This window comes from Apteryx rowi, unplaced genomic scaffold (assembly GCF_003343035.1).
Source record: "Apteryx rowi isolate R43461 unplaced genomic scaffold, aptRow1 scaffold_123, whole genome shotgun sequence".
NCBI classification, from domain to species: domain Eukaryota; kingdom Metazoa; phylum Chordata; class Aves; order Apterygiformes; family Apterygidae; genus Apteryx; species Apteryx rowi.
The window spans coordinates 239989-265141 of NW_020447453.1; the positions used below are offsets into that span (position 1 = coordinate 239989).

Sequence of the window (25153 nt, forward strand, 5' to 3'; positions counted from 1 at the left end):
TAGATGTGTATGCTGAAGTTATCTTAGACTTGTAACATCACAGGTGAACAACTGCGGGAATACATTCCTTACCCTTAAGGAGAACTAGCATGAAAGCTACGAGTGGCTTGGTTGAGGAAAAACAGTTTCTATCCATAGTTAACGGTAATTTCTAGTGACAGTATTCTACAGCAGGACTAAAAGGCAAGTCTTCTCTCTTGGCATGTAGGTTTTTTCTTCACTAGTAATAAGACTACATTGTGACAAAAAAGATTGAATGTAGGTTATTCCATTCTTCTTCTTCTTCTTTTCATCAGAAGTGTTCATGAAATGCTACCAGTGGAAGGGTTTGTTGCTTGCTTTTAGTTGTTCACTTGTAGTCTCATTTTTCCTGTTAATTGGCAAAGGCTACTAGGCAAAGACTCTTACTCTTTTTACTTTTAATTCTGCATCTACAAAAAAACCCCACAACTTCTTTGTCTATGAGGAGTGGRCTGAGCTGATAACTAGTTATTAAACTCCATCATTTAACAGTTTTATGCATTGCTGAAAAGGGAGGTCTTCAAATTCAGTTATTTTTAAAGTACTGTTTGTTTAAAACATGCCTATCCTTTTTTTCTCTCTTCAGAAATCGATGAAAGGATTCTTTTTTGCTAAGCTGTATTATGAAGTAAAAGAGTATGAACTTGCTAAAAGGTAACATATATTGATGTATGTTCTGTTTTCTAAAGTGTGTAACTTCTTTGCAAGAGAAAAGCTAAATGAGTATGAGGTAGACCAGAGAAATCGAGATCAGTATCATGCGGTTTTTAAGATAACAGTAAATGTGGGTATTGAGTGCCATGTAAATCTTTGTAAAATATCAGTTTGAAAGAAAAATAGTTATGTGGCACTGAAACTCATCTGATTAAAATGGCTTTTATTCCATTGTATTATGTAGTTTTTACAGTTTCTGTGAACTACTGCTTTTTGTAATAAGCACAATACTTGCTGGAAATGAATGGTAACTGTACCTGTAAAAATAATGTAATAATTTTGTTCCTTCCTTTAAGATCCAGACCAGGGACCAAGAACTAAATATGGCTATACTTCCTGTACAGTGGATTAGACTAACACTATGCCTGTTTGACATGTATGATTTTTATTTTTTTGGTWTAATTGATTAAGGTAACTGATTTTTCTCCATAGGTACATATCTACATACCTCAATGTACAAGAGAGAGATCCCAAAGCACACAGGTTTCTTGGACAGCTTTATGAAGCTGAGGATAACATAGAAAAAGCCGTTGGGTGTTATAAGGTAAGTACTACACTGACCCATAATGTCCTACTTTGTGCCTTTGTAAATGGACCTTTTCTATTCTTCTGTGCTGGATATTCTCAAACCCACAGCAGAAAGCCTATTCCTGGAGAAAGTGTGTTATGAAATGTGTATGTGAAGTACTTTGGAAGAAGCACTTTATATAATATATTTTAATAGCATATTTTTAAGGTTTTTTTTATCTTGTGTTGCTCTGCTCTTTCAGTAACCTGCTGTTAAATTGTATGTTGCTCTTTACCCTAAAGATCTGTGACATTTGTGGAATTCCCTAATGTGGATTGTGATGACAGTAGGAATCCACTTGCTGTGAAGACTGTAGACCTAGGGTGTTCTCTTTTTAAATCGAATAATTTTGATTAGGCAAGCATATAAATGTAGAAACCAATAAAAACGTTCTAGTTTATGGGAGGGAGAGGATGTGCTCAAAAGTCTTGCTGCCAGCACATCTTACTGAAATACTAAGGCACTTTGTGTGACTTAAATTTTGTTTATTTAAAAGTGTCCACATAGACAACAGGTCTTCATACTCCAGCAGCCCAAGAATAGCAGTAACTAGTGGCTGACAGAGAAGAGCAGGCTTTTGTGTTATGTTTCTGTTATATTCTTCTGAATTCTGGCAGTTGCATCTAAGTGTGCTCTAAGCTAGTGGTGGCATTTAGAAAAGTAGGCTTTTATTTCATTAGTGTGCTCTGTAAGTATATACTGATAGGTATAACTAATTCAAATAACTGGGTTTCTATGTCTCCTTATTTTTTGAATACTTGAGTAATTTTCATTCCTGTTTTATATTATAATTTTTATTACAAGATCAAGGATTTCTTTTTTTCCTCTGTGTGGGGGGGAAAATAGCGTTCTGTGGAGTTGAATCCAACGCAGAAAGATCTTGTACTGAAGATTGCAGAGTTACTATGCAGTAATGACATTACCGATGGAAGAGCAAAATACTGGGTTGAGAGAGCTGCTAAACTCTTCCCTGGGAGTCCTGCTGTTTACAGATTGAAGGTAAATGCCAAATTCTAACCTCTGCTCTGTGGCTTAACAGAACTTTCAGAATCTGACTCAAACGCTTTTTGTGTGTCGTTTCACATTAAGCTCTTTCTTATTGGCTAGATTATTTTAGGATTCTTGAATATTAAATTTATTAAATTTTTACTTTCTTTGCAGTCTGGTGTTTTTGTCTAGCTTTTCTGAAAACTTCAGCTATAGACTTTCATACCATTTTTAAGGCTTTGAGGTTAATACTCCTCAAAAATACAGGAAAACTGTATTAGTGATCAAATCTAGGAAGTTAAGACTAAATGAGCAATACTTAATATTTCTTTTATACAGCTGGTAGGAAGATAGCAGGCCTGTGAACTCTGACTTTCTTGCTCACCATTGCCCTTTTTTAAATTTGATTTGTGTTCAACTCTAAAGAATGTGSGAAATGCTATTCTCAAATCTTGTGTAAATGCTTTCAGTTATACAGTCTCACCTTGGCACAGGTGTATTAGTTTTCTTGTATAGCTAGGCAGTAACCATATTAAGGTCTTGGGGGGGTAGTTGGAGTTTTGTTTGTTTGTTTTTTAAACGAACTAGTCTGTGGCAGGGTATGCTGCCTTCAAATGAAATGGTTTCACAAGCTTACTCACCAATTGTAAAGAGAACTCTTCTGGGGATTTTTTTTTTCTATTATAGTCACCTCTATTTAAAAATATTTCTGAGTTTTTATTCATCAAACTTTATGTAAAACCTGAAAGCTTTTCAGACTGGCTTGAATAACTATTCTACGTAGGGGAGGAAAAAGAAAACTGGTAATATTGCTGAAAAGACTCACATGAGACAAAATATTAACATGTTGCCTTTCTGTTTAATAGGAGCAGTTATTGGATTGTAAAGGTGAAGATGGGTGGAATCAGCTTTTTGACTTGATTCAGGCAGAACTCTATGCAAGACCAGATGATGTCTACATAAACATCAGACTAGTTGAGCTCTATCGTTCAAATAATAGATTCAGAGATGCTGTGCTCCATTGTCAGGAGGCAGAGAAGAAAATACCTTTGCAGTCAAGCTTGGAATGGTGTACCTGTGTTGTAAAGACACTTGAGGTGTTTAATTATTTATGATCCTATGATAATTTTCCATATCCTTTCAGTTGGGTTATATCTCTTAGTATCACTACAGTGATGGCTATGGTCCGAAGATTTAACTCCTCCAAATACAAGTTTATGGAAACCAGCAGATTTACAGAATGCTACATTTTTTTCTTTTATACTGGAATTTTCTTCTTAAAGTTAAATCTTATAGAGCAAATGAGTTTCTGACTTAAACAGCCGAGTTCAATGTAGCTGTTCCATGAGGGAGAGAATTGCTCAGGCAAATGGTTCCCCTGGAGCTTTGTTACTGAAGAATATGGTTAAGGCTTCACCTGGGAGACTGGATTATGCAGTAAATGCTACTGTGTGTTTTGGAGAGGTATTGGTCTTGCCTTCATGGAAGGATGACTGTTTCATATCCTCTGAACTTTCTTCTTCAGGAATATCTGGAAACTATCCAAGACTCAGAGTCTGATAAAATTAACTGGAGATCCACCAAGAAGGATCTGCTGCTTGCCTATTCCAGCTTTGTCAAAATGACACTTTCCTCTAGAGATGTTCAAGAATGCAAAGAATCACTTGAAAGGTATTGCTTTGACTTTTCAGAGCAGGGAAGATGGAATTGTTTTTGGTTAGAATTGCACTGTTTTGCTGGGTCACAGAACATATGCAGTGAAAGGCAAGCCTGCTATAACTCATTTAGGGAAGCAAGAGGAGATGCTCTATGCTAGTTACTGTGAATGATTCTTGATGGGCTTGAACCCAAAGTTATCTTTTGACTGAGAAGCAAGCTTTGTTTGAATAGTCAGTACACAACCATGGAGATGACTCATTGACATCCTGGGTCAATTAATTTTGATTTGCATATGAATGTACCACCTTTTCCTTCAGTAAGAGAATGCTGTTCTACACTTGAGCAATAAACTAATTCATATTGCCCAGACAATAAAAAAGCTCTCGAAGTTTGTGTACCAGCTTTGTCCTGGTTATGCTGTTCTGAGTTAAGACATACACCCAAAATTCTTATTTTAGTATGTAGTATAATGGGGGGAGGGGGGAGCCACTTGCAGTAAGAACATTCTCCATCAGGAAGAACTGATGTTACAGGGCCAAGTAAGCCAGCTGACTTTAAAGCAAGCTATCTGTGGCATGGTGGTACAAATCTAGAGTAGTACAAATTGTATTTGTCAGCCAATCCATTGTTTAAGAGCTACGCTCTTTTCCGTTTTCGTTGACTTTCTCACTTATGCAATGGTTGTTAGGTTGTCTTTTGTCAAACAATATTCTTCAGTCTAATCTTAGCAAAGATTAAGAATGCGTATTTGAAGTGATGCATACGGTGGATGAGGAATTCTTAATGCCATAGCTGTTTTTTGCCCTCTATATTGTTGACCAAAAAACTTCCTGTTTGTTTTTTCTGCCACTTTATTAGAGCCCTTCAAGGTGATCACATATGAAGCACTTCTAAATGATGACAGTACCGCCAGCCATCATAGATTTTGTCAGATAATCCAAAGAATATTTTTTATAATTGTTCTTTGGAAAACATCTCCTGAAGGGAGCTTGTGTACTAGTCTGCAGCTACTCAGATTTCTACAGTACCTTCTACTTTGAAGAGCCTGTGTAGCTGTTTTTCTGACAGACAAAAGAAGGGGAAAACAGAGTAATATCACCTTCCACATGTCTCTGATTCTGTGGTAGTGAGTAAGTCTGTCCATGTGATCTGAGAGAATTGCCTTGAAAGCAGCTGTGCAAAGATGTGCTGAGAAAGAGTAGACCAAAAATATCTAGGTAGCTATATAATATGTTTTACTTCAGTAAACTACGAGGGCTTTGGGAGTTTGAGCCAGTTATCCAACTTCTTAGTATGATAGTATTAAGCAACTCCTGCTTTAAGCAGCTGAGGCAGTAACCATTGACTCATTTTGCTAGGACTCTGTTTAGAATGAGTTTTCTTTACATTTTAGTTTTGATCATGTGCTTCAGTCAGTGAAACCATATGTGAATGGGACTGATGAGTTGTCTCTCACCTTCCTGGAAATGAAAGGACACTTCTACATGCATTCAGGAACTTTACTACTCAAAATGGCCCAACACAATGAGGCACAGTGGAGAGTTGTATCTGAACTGGCAGCACTGTGTTACCTGATAGCTTTCCAGGTAAGTCATTTTTCAGTTTCTGCCTCTAGTTGATACAGTTCTTGTAGAGCAAGAGTGTTTTGTATGTTGAACTTTTGTATTCCTAAGATGAACTAGTGTTTGTGTCTCCTTAAGGAAGGACACCCTTTTTGCCCACCAAATCTTACTCTTCCAAAACTTTTTAAAAGATTCGAAAAGATTTGGATAGAGTAAGAGCTTATCTTCAACTGTTGCTCTTGTCAGAAGTAACCTGACTCTTAAAAGCTAATGAATTTATTTCTTAGTCTATCCCCTTTTCTGTCATATAGCTGAAAACTATATTGGCTATTTTGCTTATTGCTATAGGGAGGGAAGGGGACAAATTGAAGGGTTTCCATACGCTTGTTGTGTAGACAGTAAGCACTAAAAAATGAGGCTTAATTCATTGCCTTAGGAAATAAAAATGATTGTCCTTTTATGCCACTGCATGCATTCTAGGCATTACTTTTTCTTGTGCAAACTTGATTTTACTTACAATAGTTGTAACTGCTCAGCTCATATTTTTCAGGGATGCATGACATACTTTCAGAATGTATTGGTGTATTTTTCTCTGAAGCTTTGTTATGTTAGAAACTTGTTTCTTCATTTTAAGACTAATTTGAATGATCTGCTTTTACTGTGATGAAGCTATAGCAATTTCTTTCCAAAGCAATGTTGTTTTCTCTTGATTTCATCAGGTTCCTAAACCAAAATCAAAAYTAATAAAGGGGGATCAAACTGGACAAGATATGCTGGAAATGTTGGCCTGTGATCGAAAAAGCCAGTCTGGTAAAAATAAATAAAGTTACATTTAGTCTTATTAACTGTTAAGAATTAAGTGGCTTGTTAAAGAATAAATTCATTATCTTGAAGTGTACTGTTAACACTTCAGTAAAATTTTCTAGATTCTGACTATATCTATACTGGAAAACAGTAGTATGGTCCTGACACCTGATGTTTTTTCTCCTGTACAGCATGCTGGTAGGTTGTATTCTTTTTCTCTGAATAGACTTTTTTAAACCTCTCTAGGACATTTTTCAAGTTTAAATGAAGATAAAAGCATCATGCAAGTTAAATTCTATCTGCTGGAAATGGCTTCTGCCTGCTGACACTATTTTGTCAGTATTTCTAGTCCTGAGAGTAAAGGAACCTTATATTACTATTTGCCTGTCTTTTCCATTTCCTTATTCATTGTTCATTAGTCTTCTATTTTTGATGCCAAGTATAGACAGTTTTTCTTAGACCACACACTTCTGTGGGGCCTACATAAAATAATACTCCRGACATGAGGTTGAATTCTTTGAGACAGACATCTAGTAAGACAGACTTCTACTTGTATTACAGCTACTTATGTTGAAGACAGTTGCAGTGCCCCTAGAATAAYTAAAAAAAAAAAACAATAAAAAAACAGACTTTGTTTTTCTGAAGAACTGGATTTACAAATGCCTTGGGATTGGTGTCACCAAACCCTTGGAAAGCCTACCTGCTGAAACACTGAACTTAATTAGAGGGACAATGTAATTTACGAGTTTGGTTTCACGAGGGGAAGTCTTGATCCCCCTCTTTAGTAGCAAGAACAGTCCAGTGTATCAAATAGTAATCTCTTAATTAAGTTCACTCCTTTATTCGTGTGAAGTGATATTCTTTCTTTCTAGGTCACATGCTGCTGAACTTAAGCCATGGCAAGCAAGACTTCTTTAAAGAGATTGTGGAATCTTTTGCAAACAAAAGTGGTCAATCTACATTGTTTGATGCCCTCTTTGAGAGTGGAGTTTCTAAGGAGAGGTCTTTTCTTGGCACAGATGATATCGGAAATGTCAGTACACAAGCACCAGAACAAGTGGAACTTGCTAGATGTGATATTGGTAAGAAGTGTTACTTTCTGAAAGCTGACATAATGCAGTGCTCTGTACCAGAAGTTCTACAAATACTTCATATTGCAACAACAGATGAATACTTGTCCAAAGTTGTTCTAAACTTTCAAGGCAAGACTTAAAACTTCAAAGTAAAGTGCTTCTTGAATATTTTCTAAAATTTTTAGAGAATTAATTAGCTTCACATTTTTGCTAAAAATATTCACTTATTGGACTTATTGGAGTACAATGGGGATGGAAGGGGAAGCAAATCTGAGAGTCACCACCTCAGAAGCTAAGGAGTTGATGGCTTGGGCACTCAGGTGAACACTACTTGATGCTTGGCAAACTTGAGTTTTTAATCTTCTAGAAGTGAAGGTAGGAATCTTAATGCTCATCAGTCTGTGGAATATCTTTGGCTGCCTAAACTGAGAGTGAAGTGTTTGCCTGCCTTACTCTAGTGCAGGCTGTTTTCGTTAGTTCATGCAAACCAGTCAAAATTCCATACTTTGCTATGACCCGATTTCATAATCTCTGTGCTTAGCAGTACCATTTGACAGTACCTCTTGCTCTTTAGATCAGAACAGCAGGGACTGAGTTAAATTCTTTGTCGCTACAATTTTTAATCTCTTATAATGAAATACCACATAATCCTTGGGTTCTCTGCCAGCTCGCCTTCCCTCCACCGTCTCATCAAAAATGTACTAAAGCAAACCCTAAGCACCCAGTGCAGGCTATACCATGTTGTTAGTAATACTAGAGGAAGTTCTGAAGGTGGTGGTTGGTTGCAGTCTGTGCTGTGAAGGGGGGTGGCTCTTCCCAGTGTGACTGTGGATTCAAAAGAGGGTGACATGGAAAAAGTTTCACTTTTGCCCTTGCAGTTTCTGTCAGAGGCAATATTGTTATGCCTGTTTTTTAGGAATTGGTCACATAGCCCTTTCCCTGTTTCCATACTAGTTTCTAGTCTGTTCTGATCACCAGGCTGCTGCCTGCTTATTTTTTTGTGTTTGTACACCATTAAGTGTTATTTGGAAGGCAGATATATATCTGCCTGTGACTTGTGGGTCATGTGCATAAAAATAAGGTAACTCTGTGAAGAGTAATGAACTAATAAAATTTTTATACTCCTTATAAGCATGACTGAGGGTGAGGTCTGGTTTGGATTTTCTGTATAATAAGGCCTGAGTGCTAGTAGTCTTCCTGTTAGCTGTCAGTTTTCAGAAACATTTAGACTATTAGATCTGTCTGAAACTAGCTAACAGGCCCAAAAGCTGGAAGAGAGGAATAGACCTACAAGCAGTAAGGCTTACTGTCCTTTCTTAAAAGAGAAACTAAAATGTTTAGCGACTATGAATAATGTTTATACTACTGTAGCCTGAGCAGTTTGTATTATTTTGTGTGTAACATGCACAAATCTTTTTGTTTATTTTCTTTACACACAGGCTAAAGATAAGTGCAGTGGCATTTTTTTGTTGTGTTTTAGCAGAATAGCAAAAAAGAGACTGACTTCAAAGTATAACTCGGGTGTTCAAATTACTTTATCTTTGCTTAAGACGTAGATCTGAGGAGCATTACTAACTTAGAAAAACTGAAGGGTTCCTGCATATAACATTACCTCAAAATGAAGAGGTTATGATTTCAAATTCCTGGAGACTTAGTAGAGACTTTTTTACGCTGTGTCCATTCTTTGCGTGGACAAAAAAGCTCTTAGGTGCACTCCCATGAAGTGGATGCTACTACTGCCAAGGATATTTGTATAATACTAACAGGTGCAAAAATGCCATATCTGATTTGAAGAATGGTAACTCTTTTAAAAAAAAAAAAAAAGAGCTTCTTTCCACCTTGTTGTTAGATGAAGACAAAAAGGTAGGGAGAGAGCACTAAGATGCTCCTTTGGTAAGACAGATGGTCAGAACTTCATCACTTCCATGTAATGAAACCTAGCTTTGATCAGATCACTGTTCTCCTGACTTGGATGCAGATGTTCACTTCCTACAACTTTGTTTTTTACATAGGTGCTGTTCGAATGCACAATGGTAGTCTCCAGCACCTTGTATGGCTTGGCTTGCAATGGAAGTCTATGTCAGTCTTGCCTGCAATACGCAAATGGTTAAAACAGCTCTTTCACTTGCCCCAAGAAACATCAAGACTTGAGACAAATGCTCCTGAATCTATTTGTCTGTTGGACCTTGAAGTAAGGAAACTTTCCAAGTCCTGAAATGTGCTAACTATACAATTCAAGCTTTTCCTTACTTAATACCATTAATTTGTTTGTATAAAAACAGGTATTTCTACTTGGGGTGGTATTCACTAGCCACTTGCAACTACAAGAGAAGTTTAATAGTCACTACGGTGTACATCAGCCTCAATTCTTACCATTGCCAGTGTGCAAACAGCTCTATACCGAAAGGCAAAGATCCTGGTGGGAAGCAGTTCGTACTCTTATTCACAAAAAAACAATGTAAGGCTCTTTTTTTTCAGTTTGGAAATACTTAATTAAGCCTTTAGATAGCTTCTGTCACAGCAGCTTGAATTAGTTCCTGTAGATTCTTGTTTAAAAAAAAAAAAAATTTTTTTTTTGAATTTTGGATATTGAAGCTTTGTTGCAGAAGGGACTTGACACACTTGATTATATTTCATAGTGTATTTCTAAACTAAAGGTGTTTAGGACTAAAACTACTGTGTATATCTGTCAATGAAATGACATGCAAATTAAAAACAGAGGATGGTAATCAAGGAATGTTTCTTTCAATGTTCAGACCAGGAACAGCAGCAAAACTGAGGCTTCTAGTACAGCACGAAATAAGTACTCTGCGAGCATTGGGGAAACATGGCCTTCAACCTGCCTTAATTATACACTGGGCAAAAAGCCTGCAAAAAACAGTAAGCTGATACTATTTTTAAATGTATTAGTTTGTTTTGTCTTTCATGTTCTAAACTGAATAGACTGAGTAAATAAAAGTAAATGAGAATGTTGTTGTTTGAGAATTACTGTGTACTCAGTCAGATGAATTTGTTGCTCTAGTCAGCATATCAAATATTCACCCTCTTAGAATATACTCTAATTTTTATCTGTATGTTGCTGTATATAGCTCTATAAAGAGGTCCCCTGAAGTTTACCTCAGGTGTCGGAGAAACACCTTTGGAACTTTTCTTAAAAACGACTGTATTGGAGAAGGAATCTGTATGAATGTGTTTGACTTAAATTACTTGGAATACATGTTTTTCTATTCTCCTTTCTTTAACAGGGCASTAGCCTTAACTCTTTCTATGACCAAAAGGAATACATTGGACGAAGCGTTTACTACTGGAAGAAAGTTTTGCCTATGCTGGAAACTATCAAAAAGAAGAGGAGTATTCCTGAACCTACTGATCCTCTTTTCAAACACTTCCATAGTGTAGACGTTCAGGTACTTCAGTCATAGCTTAATCAGTTTGTAACAGGGATCCATGTCACTAGCTTACATAGATATTTTGTTTTCTTGGTTGTGCAACTCTATGCTGTTGTTACTGCCATAAGGTTGTTAAAGATGAGATTTAGTAGTTTAAGATTTCCTGGTTAGTCTAAGGCTTTCTTGTAACACTTATCTACAGAAGAGTAATTTAAAAGAAGCTTCAAATACGATTTTTATGTAAAATCTGTAGAAAATACACTTCGGTTTTGGTTACATAGATCATGCAGTTCTTTCTTATGCACATGAAAAAAAGAACTTTTCACACGTGAAAGTCATACAATTCTCTCTTCATGCTCAAAGAGTGTTGTTTTTCCTTGGTAGAAATAAAGGTTTTCAGTTCCTATTGAGTCTGCACCCAAAACTGTAGGGTTTTTCAGAATATCAAGTTATTTTCTAATAAAGTGGAAATAAAGAAGCAATATGAGCTCTTTAGACATTARTTTTTAGAAAAACTGAAACAACTGGGTTCACTACTTTTTTGCTTGTTTGTTTTCTGACTGGTTAGTATATAAAGCTAAGAAAATCTGTTGTACTGTTAGCATGTTATTTGTGACCAGCCATATCCTTTGAATAGGTAGTGCCTGACAGTTAAGCAATGTCAATTGCTACTTCCAGAGTAATTAAATTCTCTCGGCCTAGACAAGAGCAAGGATGAGTTGTCATACTATTTCAGCCTGAATGAAGTTAAATTTAAACTTGAATCCTATGCTCAGAATTTCAGAGGGAATTAGGGGATAAATAATGGGCCTCCATCAGAGTTTTATGGTTTACTCTTCAGTGTAGCTTGTGCATATTCATTAAAAACAAGTGTTGCATGTGAACTATCCATGAGTTAGGAAACGATGAGGGAGAGAGGAGAAGAAGGAATTCCTAATACATCTTCTTGAGCCTGTCTGTTAAAGAATATTCTGCCAAGAATGGTCAATGGTCAGCCCCTCTGCCCCCCCAAAAGAAAACAAAAACAAACATGTTTGTTTGATATACAGAATGTTCAGTGAACTGTGGGCCCTAGGAGGTTCTTCTCTTGTGGTTTCTTCYTCCTCTGGAGGAATCTCCTTTTTCTCCAAGCTTCACGTTTCTTGCTATCAAGTGGTTTTGAATCATTAATTCTCCTCCTCTAGCCTACCAGAGGTGGTCTAGGTTCCTAGAAGCAAAACTCATTAATTGCATTCTTCCCAATTTCCTGTTTAACCCTTTTTTCCCCTGAATTATAACACATAGTAGTAAATGAAGTGGTTGCTTGGACATGCAAGCTTTGAAAGGTGTCCTTAAAAATTGCAAAGGAAGTTACGGGTCCTTTGCCACCTCAGGTATGAGTCTTGGTTAGTTTCTGCTTGCATCACATGTGAGGTTTCATCCAGGTTTTGCTAAGCACAGTGGAGTTTTTTTTTTTTTTTTTTTTCTTCAGTGGCATGTAACTTGGCATGATTGACATTTCCCAGAGGCAGAGAATTTGTCCTGTGAGGGATCATATCATATATAAAGGCAACCCCCTGTACTTAAGTATATAGACACTGTTTTGGATACTCCATACTCTGCTTAAGGACTGGGAGTTAAACATTCTGAAATATTTTAGAAAGTCAGTTTGAGGAGGCACCCTAGTATTAAACAGTTCAGATTCCATCTGAAGTGTTATAGGTCTCATGAAATATGAGTAAATGAAAGGAGTCTTGTAAATGCTGAATGTTGAATAAATGTAGGCAAATAGCCAAACAAACGAATAGCTTTCTATATTAGTTTTAACTGTACTTGCCTGAAAATAAGAACATGAAAAGTCTGTGTGCTTGCAGAGTTAGAAATTAATTTTACATTTTTATTACTAATACTTGAAGATTACATGAAAATAAACGCACCAACAGTTCACATAATCTAGTCTTGCCAAATAAGAGAAAACAAGTGATGTGAGAAACTGCTGTGGGATGCAGTTCTTCATAACAAACATCTTAAGATTGTGATTTTTTTTCTAATATAGAAGTAAAGTATCTACAAGATAGCTTCACTAATCTATAGCTATTTTTTAGCTATGCGCTATATTTACATAAATCTTTTTTTTTTAAACTGTTCAGATACCTATTTGGATGTTATTTGCAAGGTTAACATACCTTGAAAAAGTATAGCGTGTATGTGACAGCACACTGCTGTCTTAAAATCAGCATTACCTGGTTCACAAGCAGTTTGGCTAACATTAGTGTGCCGGCTAACATTAGTGTGCCGGCTAACNGGCTAACATTAGTGTGCCGGCTAACATTAGTGTGCCGGCTAACTAAAGCAGCAACAAGAACTGTTAATCTTCTAAAAGTTCACAAGCATGAATCAAGTCTTAAATGTTTTAGTTATACCACACATTCCTGTGTATATATTGCAGCAGACAGCAAAACTTCTAGCTATGCCTCTCAGGCTTTAGCATATTTCTATTTGTATGCATCTGTGAAATTTTAACAGTAGTGGTCCATATGAAAATGGATATCTTAATTCACTTACCAGATGTGTTCATATAACGGTGCATGAAGTTTGCCCAGAACCTGTCTGATGAGCTTAAACTGTCAGCTTGGTTATCTTGCACAAAAGATTTTTGCTTTTTCAGTTACTGCAATCTAAAGTTAMAACATGCTAACTTCATTGTTTTAGGTTTGTATTTGAAATTAGTCTGATAAAGGGGAAAAATATCTCATGATTTTAAAACTGTGTATCTGATTGGAAGACACTGAAATCCCTTAGTATCAACTTTCTTTAAAAAGAATTTTCCCTGTATTAAAGAAAAAAATCAGAACTGTTGTCTGTTTCTCTGCTTCCTTTGATTACATAGTAGATGTCAACATATACCTGAAACAGTGCATGTTAAGTACAAGTTGTCTTTCACTTTCTTTGTAGGTCTCCCAGGTTGCAGAGTATGAAGAGGAGGCACATATAGTGTTTGCAATGTTGGATGCAGTTGATGGCAAAACAGATGATGCTTTGTTAGCATTTGAAGCTATTAAGAATGTGGTTTCATATTGGAATCTTGCCTTGGTAACTTTATAAATTGCATTACTCTAATAATGCTTTATTTTCTTCAGTTGTGTTCTGACTCATCCTACTTAATTATAACTGCATCCTGTTGCTAGATCTTCCAAAGAAAGGCAGAAGAAATTGAGAATGATGCCATGTCGCCAGAAGAACAAGAAGAACACAAAAGCTATCTTCTTAGAAGCAGGAATTATCTGATACAGATCATTGATGAAAGCCTCTTARATACCTCAGTAACAGAGAAGGTAAGTAGTTTCTGCTTAAAAGTTGTTCCAAGAGATGCACTGTCTTAGGCTACTGTTTCAAAGTTAAATTGTTTGCATTCATGTCAATGTTTTTGAACTACAGGAGGAAAAAGAAAACACTTATTTTTAGATCAGGCCTTGCTTTAGGTAAAGTTAAACTAAATTTCTTCTCTTAAGGCAAGTAACCTGCTTCCAAACACGTAAGTGGGCTGATAAACTTGGGGAAATAGACTTTAATCTGTAACATACTAAATCAGGTGGTATTCTGACTTTACTCTGTAGATGACAGCAGCCGTATAAGCAAATAGCTTTTGCCACTGTCTTTTTACACAGCTTGATAATTTCCAAAAAGAATTAATAAAACATGTGTGAGTTATTTTTACATTAATCTTAACAGATTTAAGTTTTTACTGAAGGAAAAAAAAAAGCTATTTACATAATGAAAGCATTGTGAATTGTTCAACCAGAGTTCAGATTGTAGTCTCTTCTGCACTAAGGAAGAATTGTAACCATGACTTGTGGTTCAAATAATTTTCTAGCTGCCAGTGTCTATAGAAACTGTTAAGGAAATGCTGGATACAGTGATCCAGGAACTTGGAGAGAATGGTGAAGAGGGAAGTTCGGCCTTCAGAAGTGATCTGTCACGAGCTGTAGATTCAGAGATCAAACATTCCACTCCATCACCAACCAAGTTCTCGCTATCACCAACTAAAAGCTATAAGGTATATCAGCCAACTAATATTTCAAATAAGTGTTATGTTAGRTTAAAAAGTCACAAGTTTCAACTAACTTTTTTTTTTCTTTTCTTTTCCAGTTTTCTCCTAAAACACCCCCTCGGTGGGCAGAAGATCAAAAATCTATACTTCAAATGATCTGTCAGCAAGTAGAAGCTTTAAAGGTGAATAATTGTTTGTCACAATAGTCATTGAAAAACAGTTGGTCTTTTTGTTACAATAGGAACTTTGTGATACTAGTATCAGCTACCTTTTCGTTGCTAGACTACCGTTTAAATCAGTGGAATTATCTTCTGTAAGCAGTCTGTAAAYTGTGTTGCCTAAAAACTGATTCGAGTTCTTATCCCTTTGGTTCYGAATTTTTACTTCGGCTTTAGAACAGTCTTAGTATTTCATATTGCACGAGCAGATCTTGGATTATTCCAGCAGCTACCTCTTGATTTGCAGAGCTTGAATGTCTTTTTTAGTAGACTGCTGCTTATGGTTTCTTGACAAATATATATGAAATACACAATTATCCTATTTTAATTGGAGTGCTTGTCTTCTCAGAATGAGATGCAAGAAATGAAACTTAACAATTCCAACTCAAATGTACCATCTCATCGATGGCCTTCCGAAAGCTTTGGAACAGATACAATGTCAGATAGTTATCAGAGAGCGCAAAATCTTCATGAAGCCCCATTAACAGGTAAGTTGTTGCTGAATTTTTATTTAAAACTAACTTTCAAATGTGTTAATCGGTTTAGATACTGCAGAAATGTTTTAATAGTTCTCAGTTAAAAATTTAATTGTGATTGATTAGGAGTTCAAAAAACAAAAGCTGCATATAAACTGTTTTCTTGCGCTTCCTTTTAGTTGCTACCACTGGCCCATCTGTTTATTATAGCCAGTCACCTGCCTATAACTCTCAATATCTTCTCAGAACAGCTGCAACCAATGTAACACCAACAAAGGTGAGGACAAGTTTCTCTTAAACTACTTTCAGTGACCTAATAAAATCTACTACTTTCAACTCTATGTAGTTGGATGTAATTGCAATTCTTTAAATAATATTTATTAAACTTGGAGACTGCTAGGGATAAATGGTGATTGATTTTTCAGCCTAAACTTTGAGATATAAGGTTTGGGAGGAACAACCAACAAAATGTCTGTAATGTGTTAATAGATGTCCCCTGTAAGGTATGTGTGGTAGCACTTAATACTTTTTCTCAAAGTAGTGTTGAAGAAGAGAATGAGGGTTTTGAGTTTGTTTTATAAATAAATAAATCCATGCATCTCTTAACTCCCCCCTGCTTCAGTGCTTGTTCATATGCCCTTCAAGGCTTAAACTAAAAATTAAACACATGCTGCTTTTAAGAGTACATATTTATATTGTAGGGGATCTAGCACAATATGACCTTGCCCTCTGTATGTTTACCATAATAAAGTAAGTAATTGTGGATTTTTTGTTCCGTTTTGTTCTTAAGGCTCCTGTCTATAGCATGAACCGACTCACACCTCAGCAACACATATATGCTTATCAACAACCAATGCATACACCACCTCTGCAAAACACTTCTGCTTGTATGTTTTCTCAAGAAATATATGGCACCTCCTTGCGTTTTGATTCTCCTGCTACTGGACTCATTTCTCCTCGTGGGGGTGATGATTACTACAACTACAGTGTTCCACAGGCAAGCACAAATCCACCATTGCCTGAACCAGGCTATTTTACAAAGCCCTCAATTGCACCTCCAACTTTAAAGCCTGCAGAATCAAAAGTGATAGAATTTGGGAAATCTAAATTTGGACAGCCAGTAACAGCAGAAGGAGCAAAACCCTCTCTGCCAACACCAGCGCAGTCAAGTCAGTCAGCAACTTTTAAATTCAACACCAACTTCAAGTCTAATGATGGAGACTTCACCTTTTCTTCTCCTCAGGTTGCAACACAGCCTGGTAATGCAGCTTTTAACAGCAGTGAAAGCCTCTTGGGTCTTCTGACATCTGATAAACCTTTACAAGATGATAGGTACGTGGAACAAAAGACAGTTCATGATCATGCAACTAGTCAAAGAAATGTCTTCAATTTTGGCAATAAACATATTCCAGGCATCTCTTTCACAGAAAGCATGGGACAAAATGCACACAAAAAYTTGGTTTTTGAAAAGAGTGATATGTTTAGTTTCCAGGAACCAGGCAAGCCAGCATTTGGTACTCCAAATTCAGATTTGGCCAATAGAAGTCATGAAACAGAGGGAGGAAGCACTCATGGTGGTGATGAGGATGATGATGGTCCTCATTTTGATCCTGTGGTGCCACTCCCTGACAAGATTGAGGTAAAGACAGGTGAAGAAGATGAAGAAGAATTCTTCTGCAACAGAGCCAAGCTCTTCCGTTTTGATGCAGAATCTAAAGAATGGAAAGAAAGGGGTATAGGGAATGTGAAAATATTGAGGCATAAAGTATCTGGCAAATTTCGTCTCTTAATGAGACGGGACCAAGTATTGAAAATCTGTGCAAATCACTACATAAATACTGATATGAAATTAGCCCCAAATGCTGGGTCAGACAAGTCATTTGTATGGCATGCGTTAGATTATGCAGATGAGATGCCAAAACCTGAGCAGCTTGCAATTCGATTTAAAACACCAGAGGAAGCAATGGTTTTCAAAAATAAATTTGAAGAGACACAGAATATTCTAAGGACCTCAGGATCAAATGTTGACACTTCTGTGACTCAGACTAGTGGGACTGCAAGAGAAACAACAAATCAGGACATCAGGGAGTCTAGCAGATTGGTTTCTGGGACCCTGAACTTTGGATTTCAGTTGCCAAAAGATGGGGCGAGTAGTGAACCTGACAGCAAAGGCAGCTTTACAACTGCATCAACAGTGTCTGCCCCTGCCACTCTTTCCTTTGGAAAGGATGCCCCACCAACCTATTCTGCTGGGTTTGAACAGTCTACGCTGAAGAAGAAGGATCAATGGGTATGTAAAATATGCTTAGTTCCAAATGAAGCAACTGTGAAGAATTGTGTATCATGCCAAACTCCAAGTCCAGATATCAAGGAAATACATGGCACCCCATTAGCTGAATCTGCTGCAAGTTTCAAAGCCAGTGGTGACACTGTGCAGGACAAATTTGCTTCTGCTTTTGCTAAAAAGGAAGGCCAATGGGACTGCAACATCTGTTTAGAAAGGAATAAGCCCACTGCGTCTAAATGTGGTGCCTGTGAGAATCCAAGCAAAAATAACGCAACAGTATTGACTCAACAAAAATCCTTTAAATTTGGTCAAGGAGATGCTCCAAAGGCTATTCAAAATGACTTGGGAGCTGCGTTTTCTAAAAAGGAAGGTCAGTGGGACTGCACTGTGTGTCTAGTCCGAAATGAAGCTAATGATGTAAACTGTTGTGCTTGTCAGAATCCTAACTCTCAAAGTCAACCAAATGTGCCTACACCAGCTGTTCAGGCATCCCCTGCTCCCAGGTTTGGTTCCATTGCTGATGCAAGTAAGCCACAGAAGAATGGATTTGAAGGACTTTTTACTAAAAAGGAAGGGCAATGGGATTGTAATACTTGTTTGGTAAGAAATGAAAGCTCTTCTCCAGCCTGTGTAGCTTGCCAAGCACCAAATCCATCTGGTAAGCCTGCTGGTGATGCTCCATCAACTACTACTTCTGGCTTTAAAAGCAAATTATCTGAACCTGCTGGAGGACAGTTAGGAACAGGTTTTAAGTGTGATTTCTTAGAAAAAAGCTTTAAGTTTGGTCATGCAGAGCAAGGCAAGACACCATCATTTACTTTTCAGATTCCTTCCAATAGTGAAGCTAAGACTGCAAAGGAAGGATTTAGCCTTTCAATGCCAGTGCCTGCAAGTGGATTTAAATTTGGCATACAGGAGTCCAGTAAAAATACCAGTAAGAAAGATGATCCATCCAAGGAGTGTGCAACTGGCTTCTTAAAAAGCATTGATGAAAAAGACAAAAAGGAGCTGYCTCCAGATAGTGGAACTAGCATCCAACCTCAAGAAACGGCAAACAAGGAGAGAGGTGACTTTGTTTTTGGGCAAAATAGCAGCACTTTCACTTTTGCTGAGCTTGCAAAAAATACTCCTGGGGAAGGGTTTCAATTTGGCAAAAAAGACCCTGATTTCAAAGGCTTTTCAGGTGCAGGTGAAAAGCTGTTTTCTACACAGACTGCTAAAATGGATCACAAAGCAAGCACCTCTGACCTTGGTGAGAAGGATGATGATGTGTATAAGACAGAGGACAGTGATGATATCCATTTTGAACCTATAGTTCAGATGCCTGAAAAAATAGAGCCATTTACAGGAGAGGAAGATGAGAAGATGCTATACTCGCAAAGAGTAAAGCTATTCAGGTTTGATCCAGAAACAAGCCAGTGGAAAGAACGAGGGGTGGGCAACTTGAAGATTCTTAAAAATGAAGTTAATGGCAAAGTGAGAATATTAATGCGACGTGAGCAGGTACTGAAGGTGTGTGCAAATCACTGGATAACAACTACAATGAACTTGAAACCACTGTCTGGCTCAGACAAAGCATGGATGTGGATGGCCAGTGACTTCTCTGATGGTGATGCAAAGCTGGAGCAGCTGGCAGCAAAATTCAAGACACCAGAGCAGGCTGAGGAGTTCAAAGAGAAGTTTGAAGAATGTCAGAGGTTGCTACTAGATATACCACTGCAGACACCACATAAACTTGTTGATACAGGTAGGACAGCTCAACTTATACAGAAAGCAGAAGAAATGAAGAGTGGGTTGAAAGATCTCAAAACATTTCTGACAGATGATAAAACTAAGCTGACAGAAGAAGAAAATGCAAACTCTGTTTCTGCCAGCAGTGCTTCTGATCTAATTATAAAGCCGCATGCTGAAAGTACTGGACCTACTCTGGAATGGGATAACTATGATTTGCGTGAAGAAGCGTTGGATGACAGTGTAAGTAGCTCTGTATATGCATCGCCTCTTGCAAGTAGCCCTGTAAGGAAAAATCTGTTTAGATTTGGAGAGTCTACCACAGGTTTTAACTTCAGTTTCAAATCTGCCTTGAGTCCCTCCAAATCTCCTGCCAGACAGAACCAGAGCAGAACATCTGTAGGCACAGATGAAGATTCTGATGTTACTCAAGAAGAGGAAAGAGATGGGCAGTACTTTGAACCTGTGGTGCCTCTGCCTGACCTTGTGGAAGTGACCAGTGGTGAGGAAAATGAGCAAGTTGTCTTCAGTCACAGAGCTAAACTCTACAGATATGACAAAGATGCTAATCAGTGGAAAGAGAGAGGTATTGGGGATATCAAGATATTACAGAACTATGACAACAAACAAGTGCGTATAGTAATGAGAAGGGACCAGGTACTAAAACTCTGTGCCAATCATAGAATAACGCCAGATATGAATATGCAACAAATGAAAGGAACTGATAGAGCATGGGTATGGACTGCATGTGACTTTGCAGATGGGGAAAGGAAGGTAGAGCTTCTAGCTGTGCGGTTCAAACTGCAAGATGTTGCAGACTCATTTAAGCAAATTTTTGATGAAGCAAAGCATGCCCAAGAGAGAGATACGCTGATAACGCCTCTTTCCTCCCGTGCCAATACACCTAAAGAATCTCCATGTGGTAAAATTGCTGTAGCTGTACTAGAAGAAACTACTAGAGAAAGAACTGACCTCAGCCATGATGATGATACTTCCGATGCAACTGTAGAGGCCTCAGAGGTGTCAAGCACTTCTGAAACACCAACAAAAACAGTGGTTTCTCCTCCAAAGTTTGTATTTGGCTCAGAGTCTGTCAAGAGTATTTTCAGTAATGAAAAGTCAAAGACATTCACATTTGGAAACACTTCAGCTACTGGTTCCCTCTTTGGCTTCAGCTTTAATCCTCCAAAAAAAAGTGAAGACAATATTTCAGTGTCTCAGAACACAGCGCAGAAAGAACCGGAGGTAGCTGAACCACTGAAAAGCCATAGTGCTCATCAAAAGCTGCTAGACAGCAAGGCAGACAACTTGGCTACTTCAACACAGGATGGACCCTCTAACTTCTCATTTAGAATTCTGGAAAAAGGTGAGTGTTAAATTAACCATTGAATGATTCAACTATGCAACTTATTAAGCAGTTTTGTTCTACTGCAACTCTTTTGCATTTTTGCTGTCTCAGTAATATATAGGTACTCAATATTTTAATGCAAATACTCATTACCTTTTGCAGTTTCTCAAGAGTTTCAACTCAAGTGCATTTTAAGTCATAATTATTGCATATAAGCAAGCAAACCACCATAACAGTGTGCTGCAGGATGCAGTATGATTTATTAGTGAGAAACAGAAGATTTCAGGTAGAAACTACAAGTGAAGTGCACTATATGAATTTCAGCCTTAAGTGCTTAAAGAAGCAGCTGTGGATTCATTTTCTTGGGTTTAAATACGTAGTCAGATTGATACTATTCATGAGTGGACCTTGCTTTAAATGGTATAATGTGCGAACAGCATATCTGTGCTTCACCTGAAATTTGAGTAATCCCCCTCATTGAATGGGTGGGTATTCTGATACTACGCTTGGTATGTTCAAGTCTCAAGTCATTGACCTCTGCAACTTCAGAGGTGTAACTTAACTCACACCGGATGTTGGGCTCTTTTCTTAGCCTGAAGAGATCAAAAGAGATCATGTGATTACATCCTCAGTTGCGCAGTCTGACTCTGTCCAAATGATGTGCTTGCAGAAGTTGTGRCTACTACATGACCACTGTAATGTGCTGTAATGTGTGAAGAATGTGATTTACTAGCATTTCAATGGTAGAGTACTTCTTACTGAAGTCTTCATGATGTGTTACTTATCAGTGCAGGACTGTTTAACGAGGTGATCATTTTTAATTTAGATATTAGACTCAGAATTATCAAGTCAAATTGTCTGTGTATTAACTCTAGCATAATAAAGTGAGATGTCAAAAAATGATAGATGCAGTTTATTCAAATGAGTTAGATAAGCTTACATAGAGCTAGCAGATTAAATTTTCTGCTGTGATCTGTAACTGTGGAATGCTTCAAGAACATAGGTAAGTGTGTTCTACCCCTTTCAAATTCCAAGTAAACACTTATATCCACACAATTTATTTTCTAGGATTTAATTTTAGTCTTTTTAAGTCTAATCCAATGGCCTTTTGGACAACCACACCTTCCTTGCAACCTGATAGCAAAGGTATTTACAGACTGCACTGAATGTGTGATAAAATGACTCTTTACCAGGCATGGACAGTAACTCAACTGTGGTAAAGCAGTTGGCTCAGTAATCCTTACAATTAACATGCATGCTGGAAAAGAGTACTTGAAATTGTGTCTGACTTGTGCATTTGTCTATTAAGAGAATGTCTCTAGCCTTTATTATGTGAGTTAGCACAATTGATGGCCTTGTTTAAGCTTACAGCTTGTTTGCCTTATTTTCTGTGGATATTTAAAGATCTTGTCCTTGCACTTGTCCTTCGCAGTTTTACTGAATATGCACACTGGATCTCTAAAATTCCCCTTTTCTAAGGAGACTAAATGCTACTGCTGTTATCTTAAAGAGTACATCTCTGAACATCTGAGGTCTTCCATTTCAATGAAGTATGCTTGAACATCTCAAGACACAGGTTATCCAGGAAACACCTTGATGCATTTAACCTCTGTGGGAAATGTTTAGTTCCATTTCCTCATTATCAATCTGCTAACCTTTGTTCCTTKTAAAAACAGAGCACAAAGATGAGAAAGCCAATTCTTTAGCTGCTGCTTTGCTATGAGACTATGTAACATGAGCTCCACCTTAGTTAGTCAGAGGGCTTTTGCTGAGTAACCAACTTGTTTGCATTTGGAACCTGTAAATATAATCAAACTATAAGCAGTAATAGTTTTATGATATTATGAGACATTATGAACAGTGCTTCTTGTAAGTGTACTTGCTGTAAGCATGCTCAATTTATGTAGTAAACCTAAACAGCAATTTCGTTTTCAAAACCAAGTTTCTATTATAGTCTGCACAAGTCAGGTGATTCTTCTAACAGTGGTGTCTTACATCATTAAAAATGTCATTCCAAATACTATTTCCCAACTTAGTATTTCTAGATAATCTACTTGTATTAGACACTGAACTCCTATTCATCTTCTGTGTACTTGATCTAAATTCAGATGTTCTGTATTTTAAGCATCCCTGACTTCTGGTGATTTTAATTTAGTCATCTTGCATGGACTTTATACAGTTTGGTTTTATTTCAATCATTGTGAATGCCCATACTGTGAAGTGAAACATTAATTCAGTTTTGGGGGAAAGGGCTAATGCATAGATGCAATAAAAATGTTGCTATCTCAAATAGACCAAGTTTTTTTTAATACAGAAAAAGTAAAAAATCATATTCCTTTTTGATACTTGATTGTTCTTTATTCTTCTCTGATAATTGGGATATGGTTAACACTTTGTTATGTAGTTAAAGTTGGTAATTATCTTCTAATATACCAACTGTCTTCAGTTTAGCTTTTGATTGCTTTGTTTTGAGCCAAAAGTGACTTGCTAGCAAATGACTTTGAGAAGTCCTTTCTAAATTAGCTTTTCAAGTCCACCCCACGCAAATAACTTAAGCTTTTTGGGAATGTCTTTCAGGGAGCAATTTCTGAATTTTGCAAGGGCAGCCTTCACGAGAAATTCTAACCTCAAACAGTAGTTCTGCACCTCCATGCAAAACAACTTAGGTTTTTTTAGGTCAAGTCATTAGCTTAGAGGTGTTTTGCAAGTCTGATTCTAAATCATGTCAATTGCATGTTACTGTATGAATTGCATGCATTAAAAACAATACACTAGTGAAAAGAATAGTTGCGCATGGTATTCTCTTAATTGTATTCCTCCCATATACTTTTTTTTTTGTGCTGAGTGGAAAGTTCTATTATCTTAAAACCAACAGTCTTTAAGAACAGATTGTACGTATGCRTGGCTCTTTGTTTTCTTGGCTACCTCTGAAGATATAACTAAGCTTATTGCAGTGCTTTTGAATAAGAAAAGGTTGAGGAGGATGGGTAGAAACTGACTTAACTGAACGAGTGTTTGGGCTTTAACCCCRACTTCTTGTTTAGTCTTAATATTGTTAGGCAAATACATGCTGTAATCTTTTTGTTGCTGAGGTCTTTTCAGACTTTGCATGTGGGTGTTTGGAACAATAGGATATTAGTTTAGTATTTAGATCAACTTGGAGAACTTTCTCTACCTATGGATTAATCTGAACTGACTTTAATTTTTTTTTTTTTAATTCAGCTGCTTGCATAAAGTCTACTTAAACAGATTGCATGAGGATGTTTTATGAGTGCTGTCTGTCAAATATGCTGAATTATATCCTGTGGTGTTGCCAGGGTCTTCTGGCTAGCCTTAAACAGCTCAGATTAAAGGAAGCTCATAGTGCTACCATCTCTCTCATTTATTTTGCAAGAACTGCTTTTTGTTGAGGCTATATGTTGCAAATTCTTTAATACTCAAGAAAGTTAATTTTGACAAAACCTAAATGTCTGTAAGACTAAATACTCCATGCTTAAACCTCTGTGGTGAACCTGATGCAAATTTATTCAGCCTGAGAAACTTGCTTAACTAATCTGAATGAATAAAGCATATGTCAGCATATAGGATACCTTATCTAAATCTCTGAAGTATAATCTTTCATAAAATTGTACTAGATTATGCCACTAGTTCTTAAATCAGCTATGATGGATAAGATTTTTRCCTGAGGTCCTGAGAAAATACGTGGAAACATCTGTAGCCTGTTGTGATGATGTGAATTTGGAAATCTGCTGTTCAAGAATTTTATCCTGCGTTTACCTTATACAGGCTCAGAAGAGCTATTGAGATCTCAAAGTGAGCAAAAAGGCTGTAGAAGACTGTGCTAGCGATGACTTTGAGCTACTCCAATTTCTCTAATATCTAAAAGCCTGAAAAGATTAATTTCTAATCAAAGGGAGAATCAATCAACTGGGACAAAGGTGGGGGAGGGAACACTTAAAATTCTGTTAAAACTGAGAACTAGTACTTCACTTTTAACATGGCTTTGATCTTACTCTACCAAAAGGTATTGGTGGAAAATTACTAAAAAAAAAAAAAAAAGTATTAGTGTGCCAGATTTCAGAGAACCAAGGGGCATGTCTGTAAACATTAAACTTACTTTCTGTCCTCACTTCCTTTTGCAATAGTGAACATCAAGCTACCTGAACAGGAAAGTTGGAAATGTTCCTCAGAAACTGAATAGTAGCCTGGTTCCCACTGGCTACTCTGTGCCACAATTTACTGTTCTTTTCACTAGAAAATACTTACTGAGCTCTTGAGAGCCCCTT

The 25153-nt window shown here is 37.1% G+C and overlaps 1 protein-coding gene across 4 annotated transcripts in view; it reads left to right on the forward strand.

The window, feature by feature from the left end:
* The first annotated feature begins 607 nt into the window (after positions 1 to 607).
* LOC112960875 (E3 SUMO-protein ligase RanBP2-like) overlaps positions 608 to 25153 on the forward strand; it is a 34073-nt gene continuing 9527 nt past the window's right edge. Inside the window, exons 1-20 of one of the 4 annotated variants that reach the window (XM_026055496.1) lie at positions 608 to 675; positions 1168 to 1279; positions 2150 to 2302; positions 3157 to 3387; positions 3816 to 3961; positions 5343 to 5535; positions 6231 to 6321; positions 7188 to 7397; positions 9401 to 9579; positions 9671 to 9846; positions 10145 to 10268; positions 10634 to 10795; positions 13712 to 13849; positions 13945 to 14091; positions 14631 to 14813; positions 14906 to 14989; positions 15375 to 15513; positions 15681 to 15778; positions 16292 to 20885; positions 21936 to 22013. In XM_026055496.1, the coding sequence (XP_025911281.1) occupies positions 614 to 675; positions 1168 to 1279; positions 2150 to 2302; positions 3157 to 3387; positions 3816 to 3961; positions 5343 to 5535; positions 6231 to 6321; positions 7188 to 7397; positions 9401 to 9579; positions 9671 to 9846; positions 10145 to 10268; positions 10634 to 10795; positions 13712 to 13849; positions 13945 to 14091; positions 14631 to 14813; positions 14906 to 14989; positions 15375 to 15513; positions 15681 to 15778; positions 16292 to 20885; positions 21936 to 22013 (7300 nt within the window). In that variant the 5' untranslated portion in view covers positions 608 to 613. Of the gene's footprint in view, positions 676 to 1167; positions 1280 to 2149; positions 2303 to 3156; positions 3388 to 3815; positions 3962 to 5342; positions 5536 to 6230; positions 6322 to 7177; positions 7398 to 9400; positions 9580 to 9670; positions 9847 to 10144; positions 10269 to 10633; positions 10796 to 13711; positions 13850 to 13944; positions 14092 to 14630; positions 14814 to 14905; positions 14990 to 15374; positions 15514 to 15680; positions 15779 to 16291; positions 20886 to 21935; positions 22014 to 22299; positions 22444 to 25153 lie in introns of those variants that run through there. The other 3 variants (XM_026055499.1, XM_026055497.1, XM_026055498.1) reach the window with 3 other exon arrangements.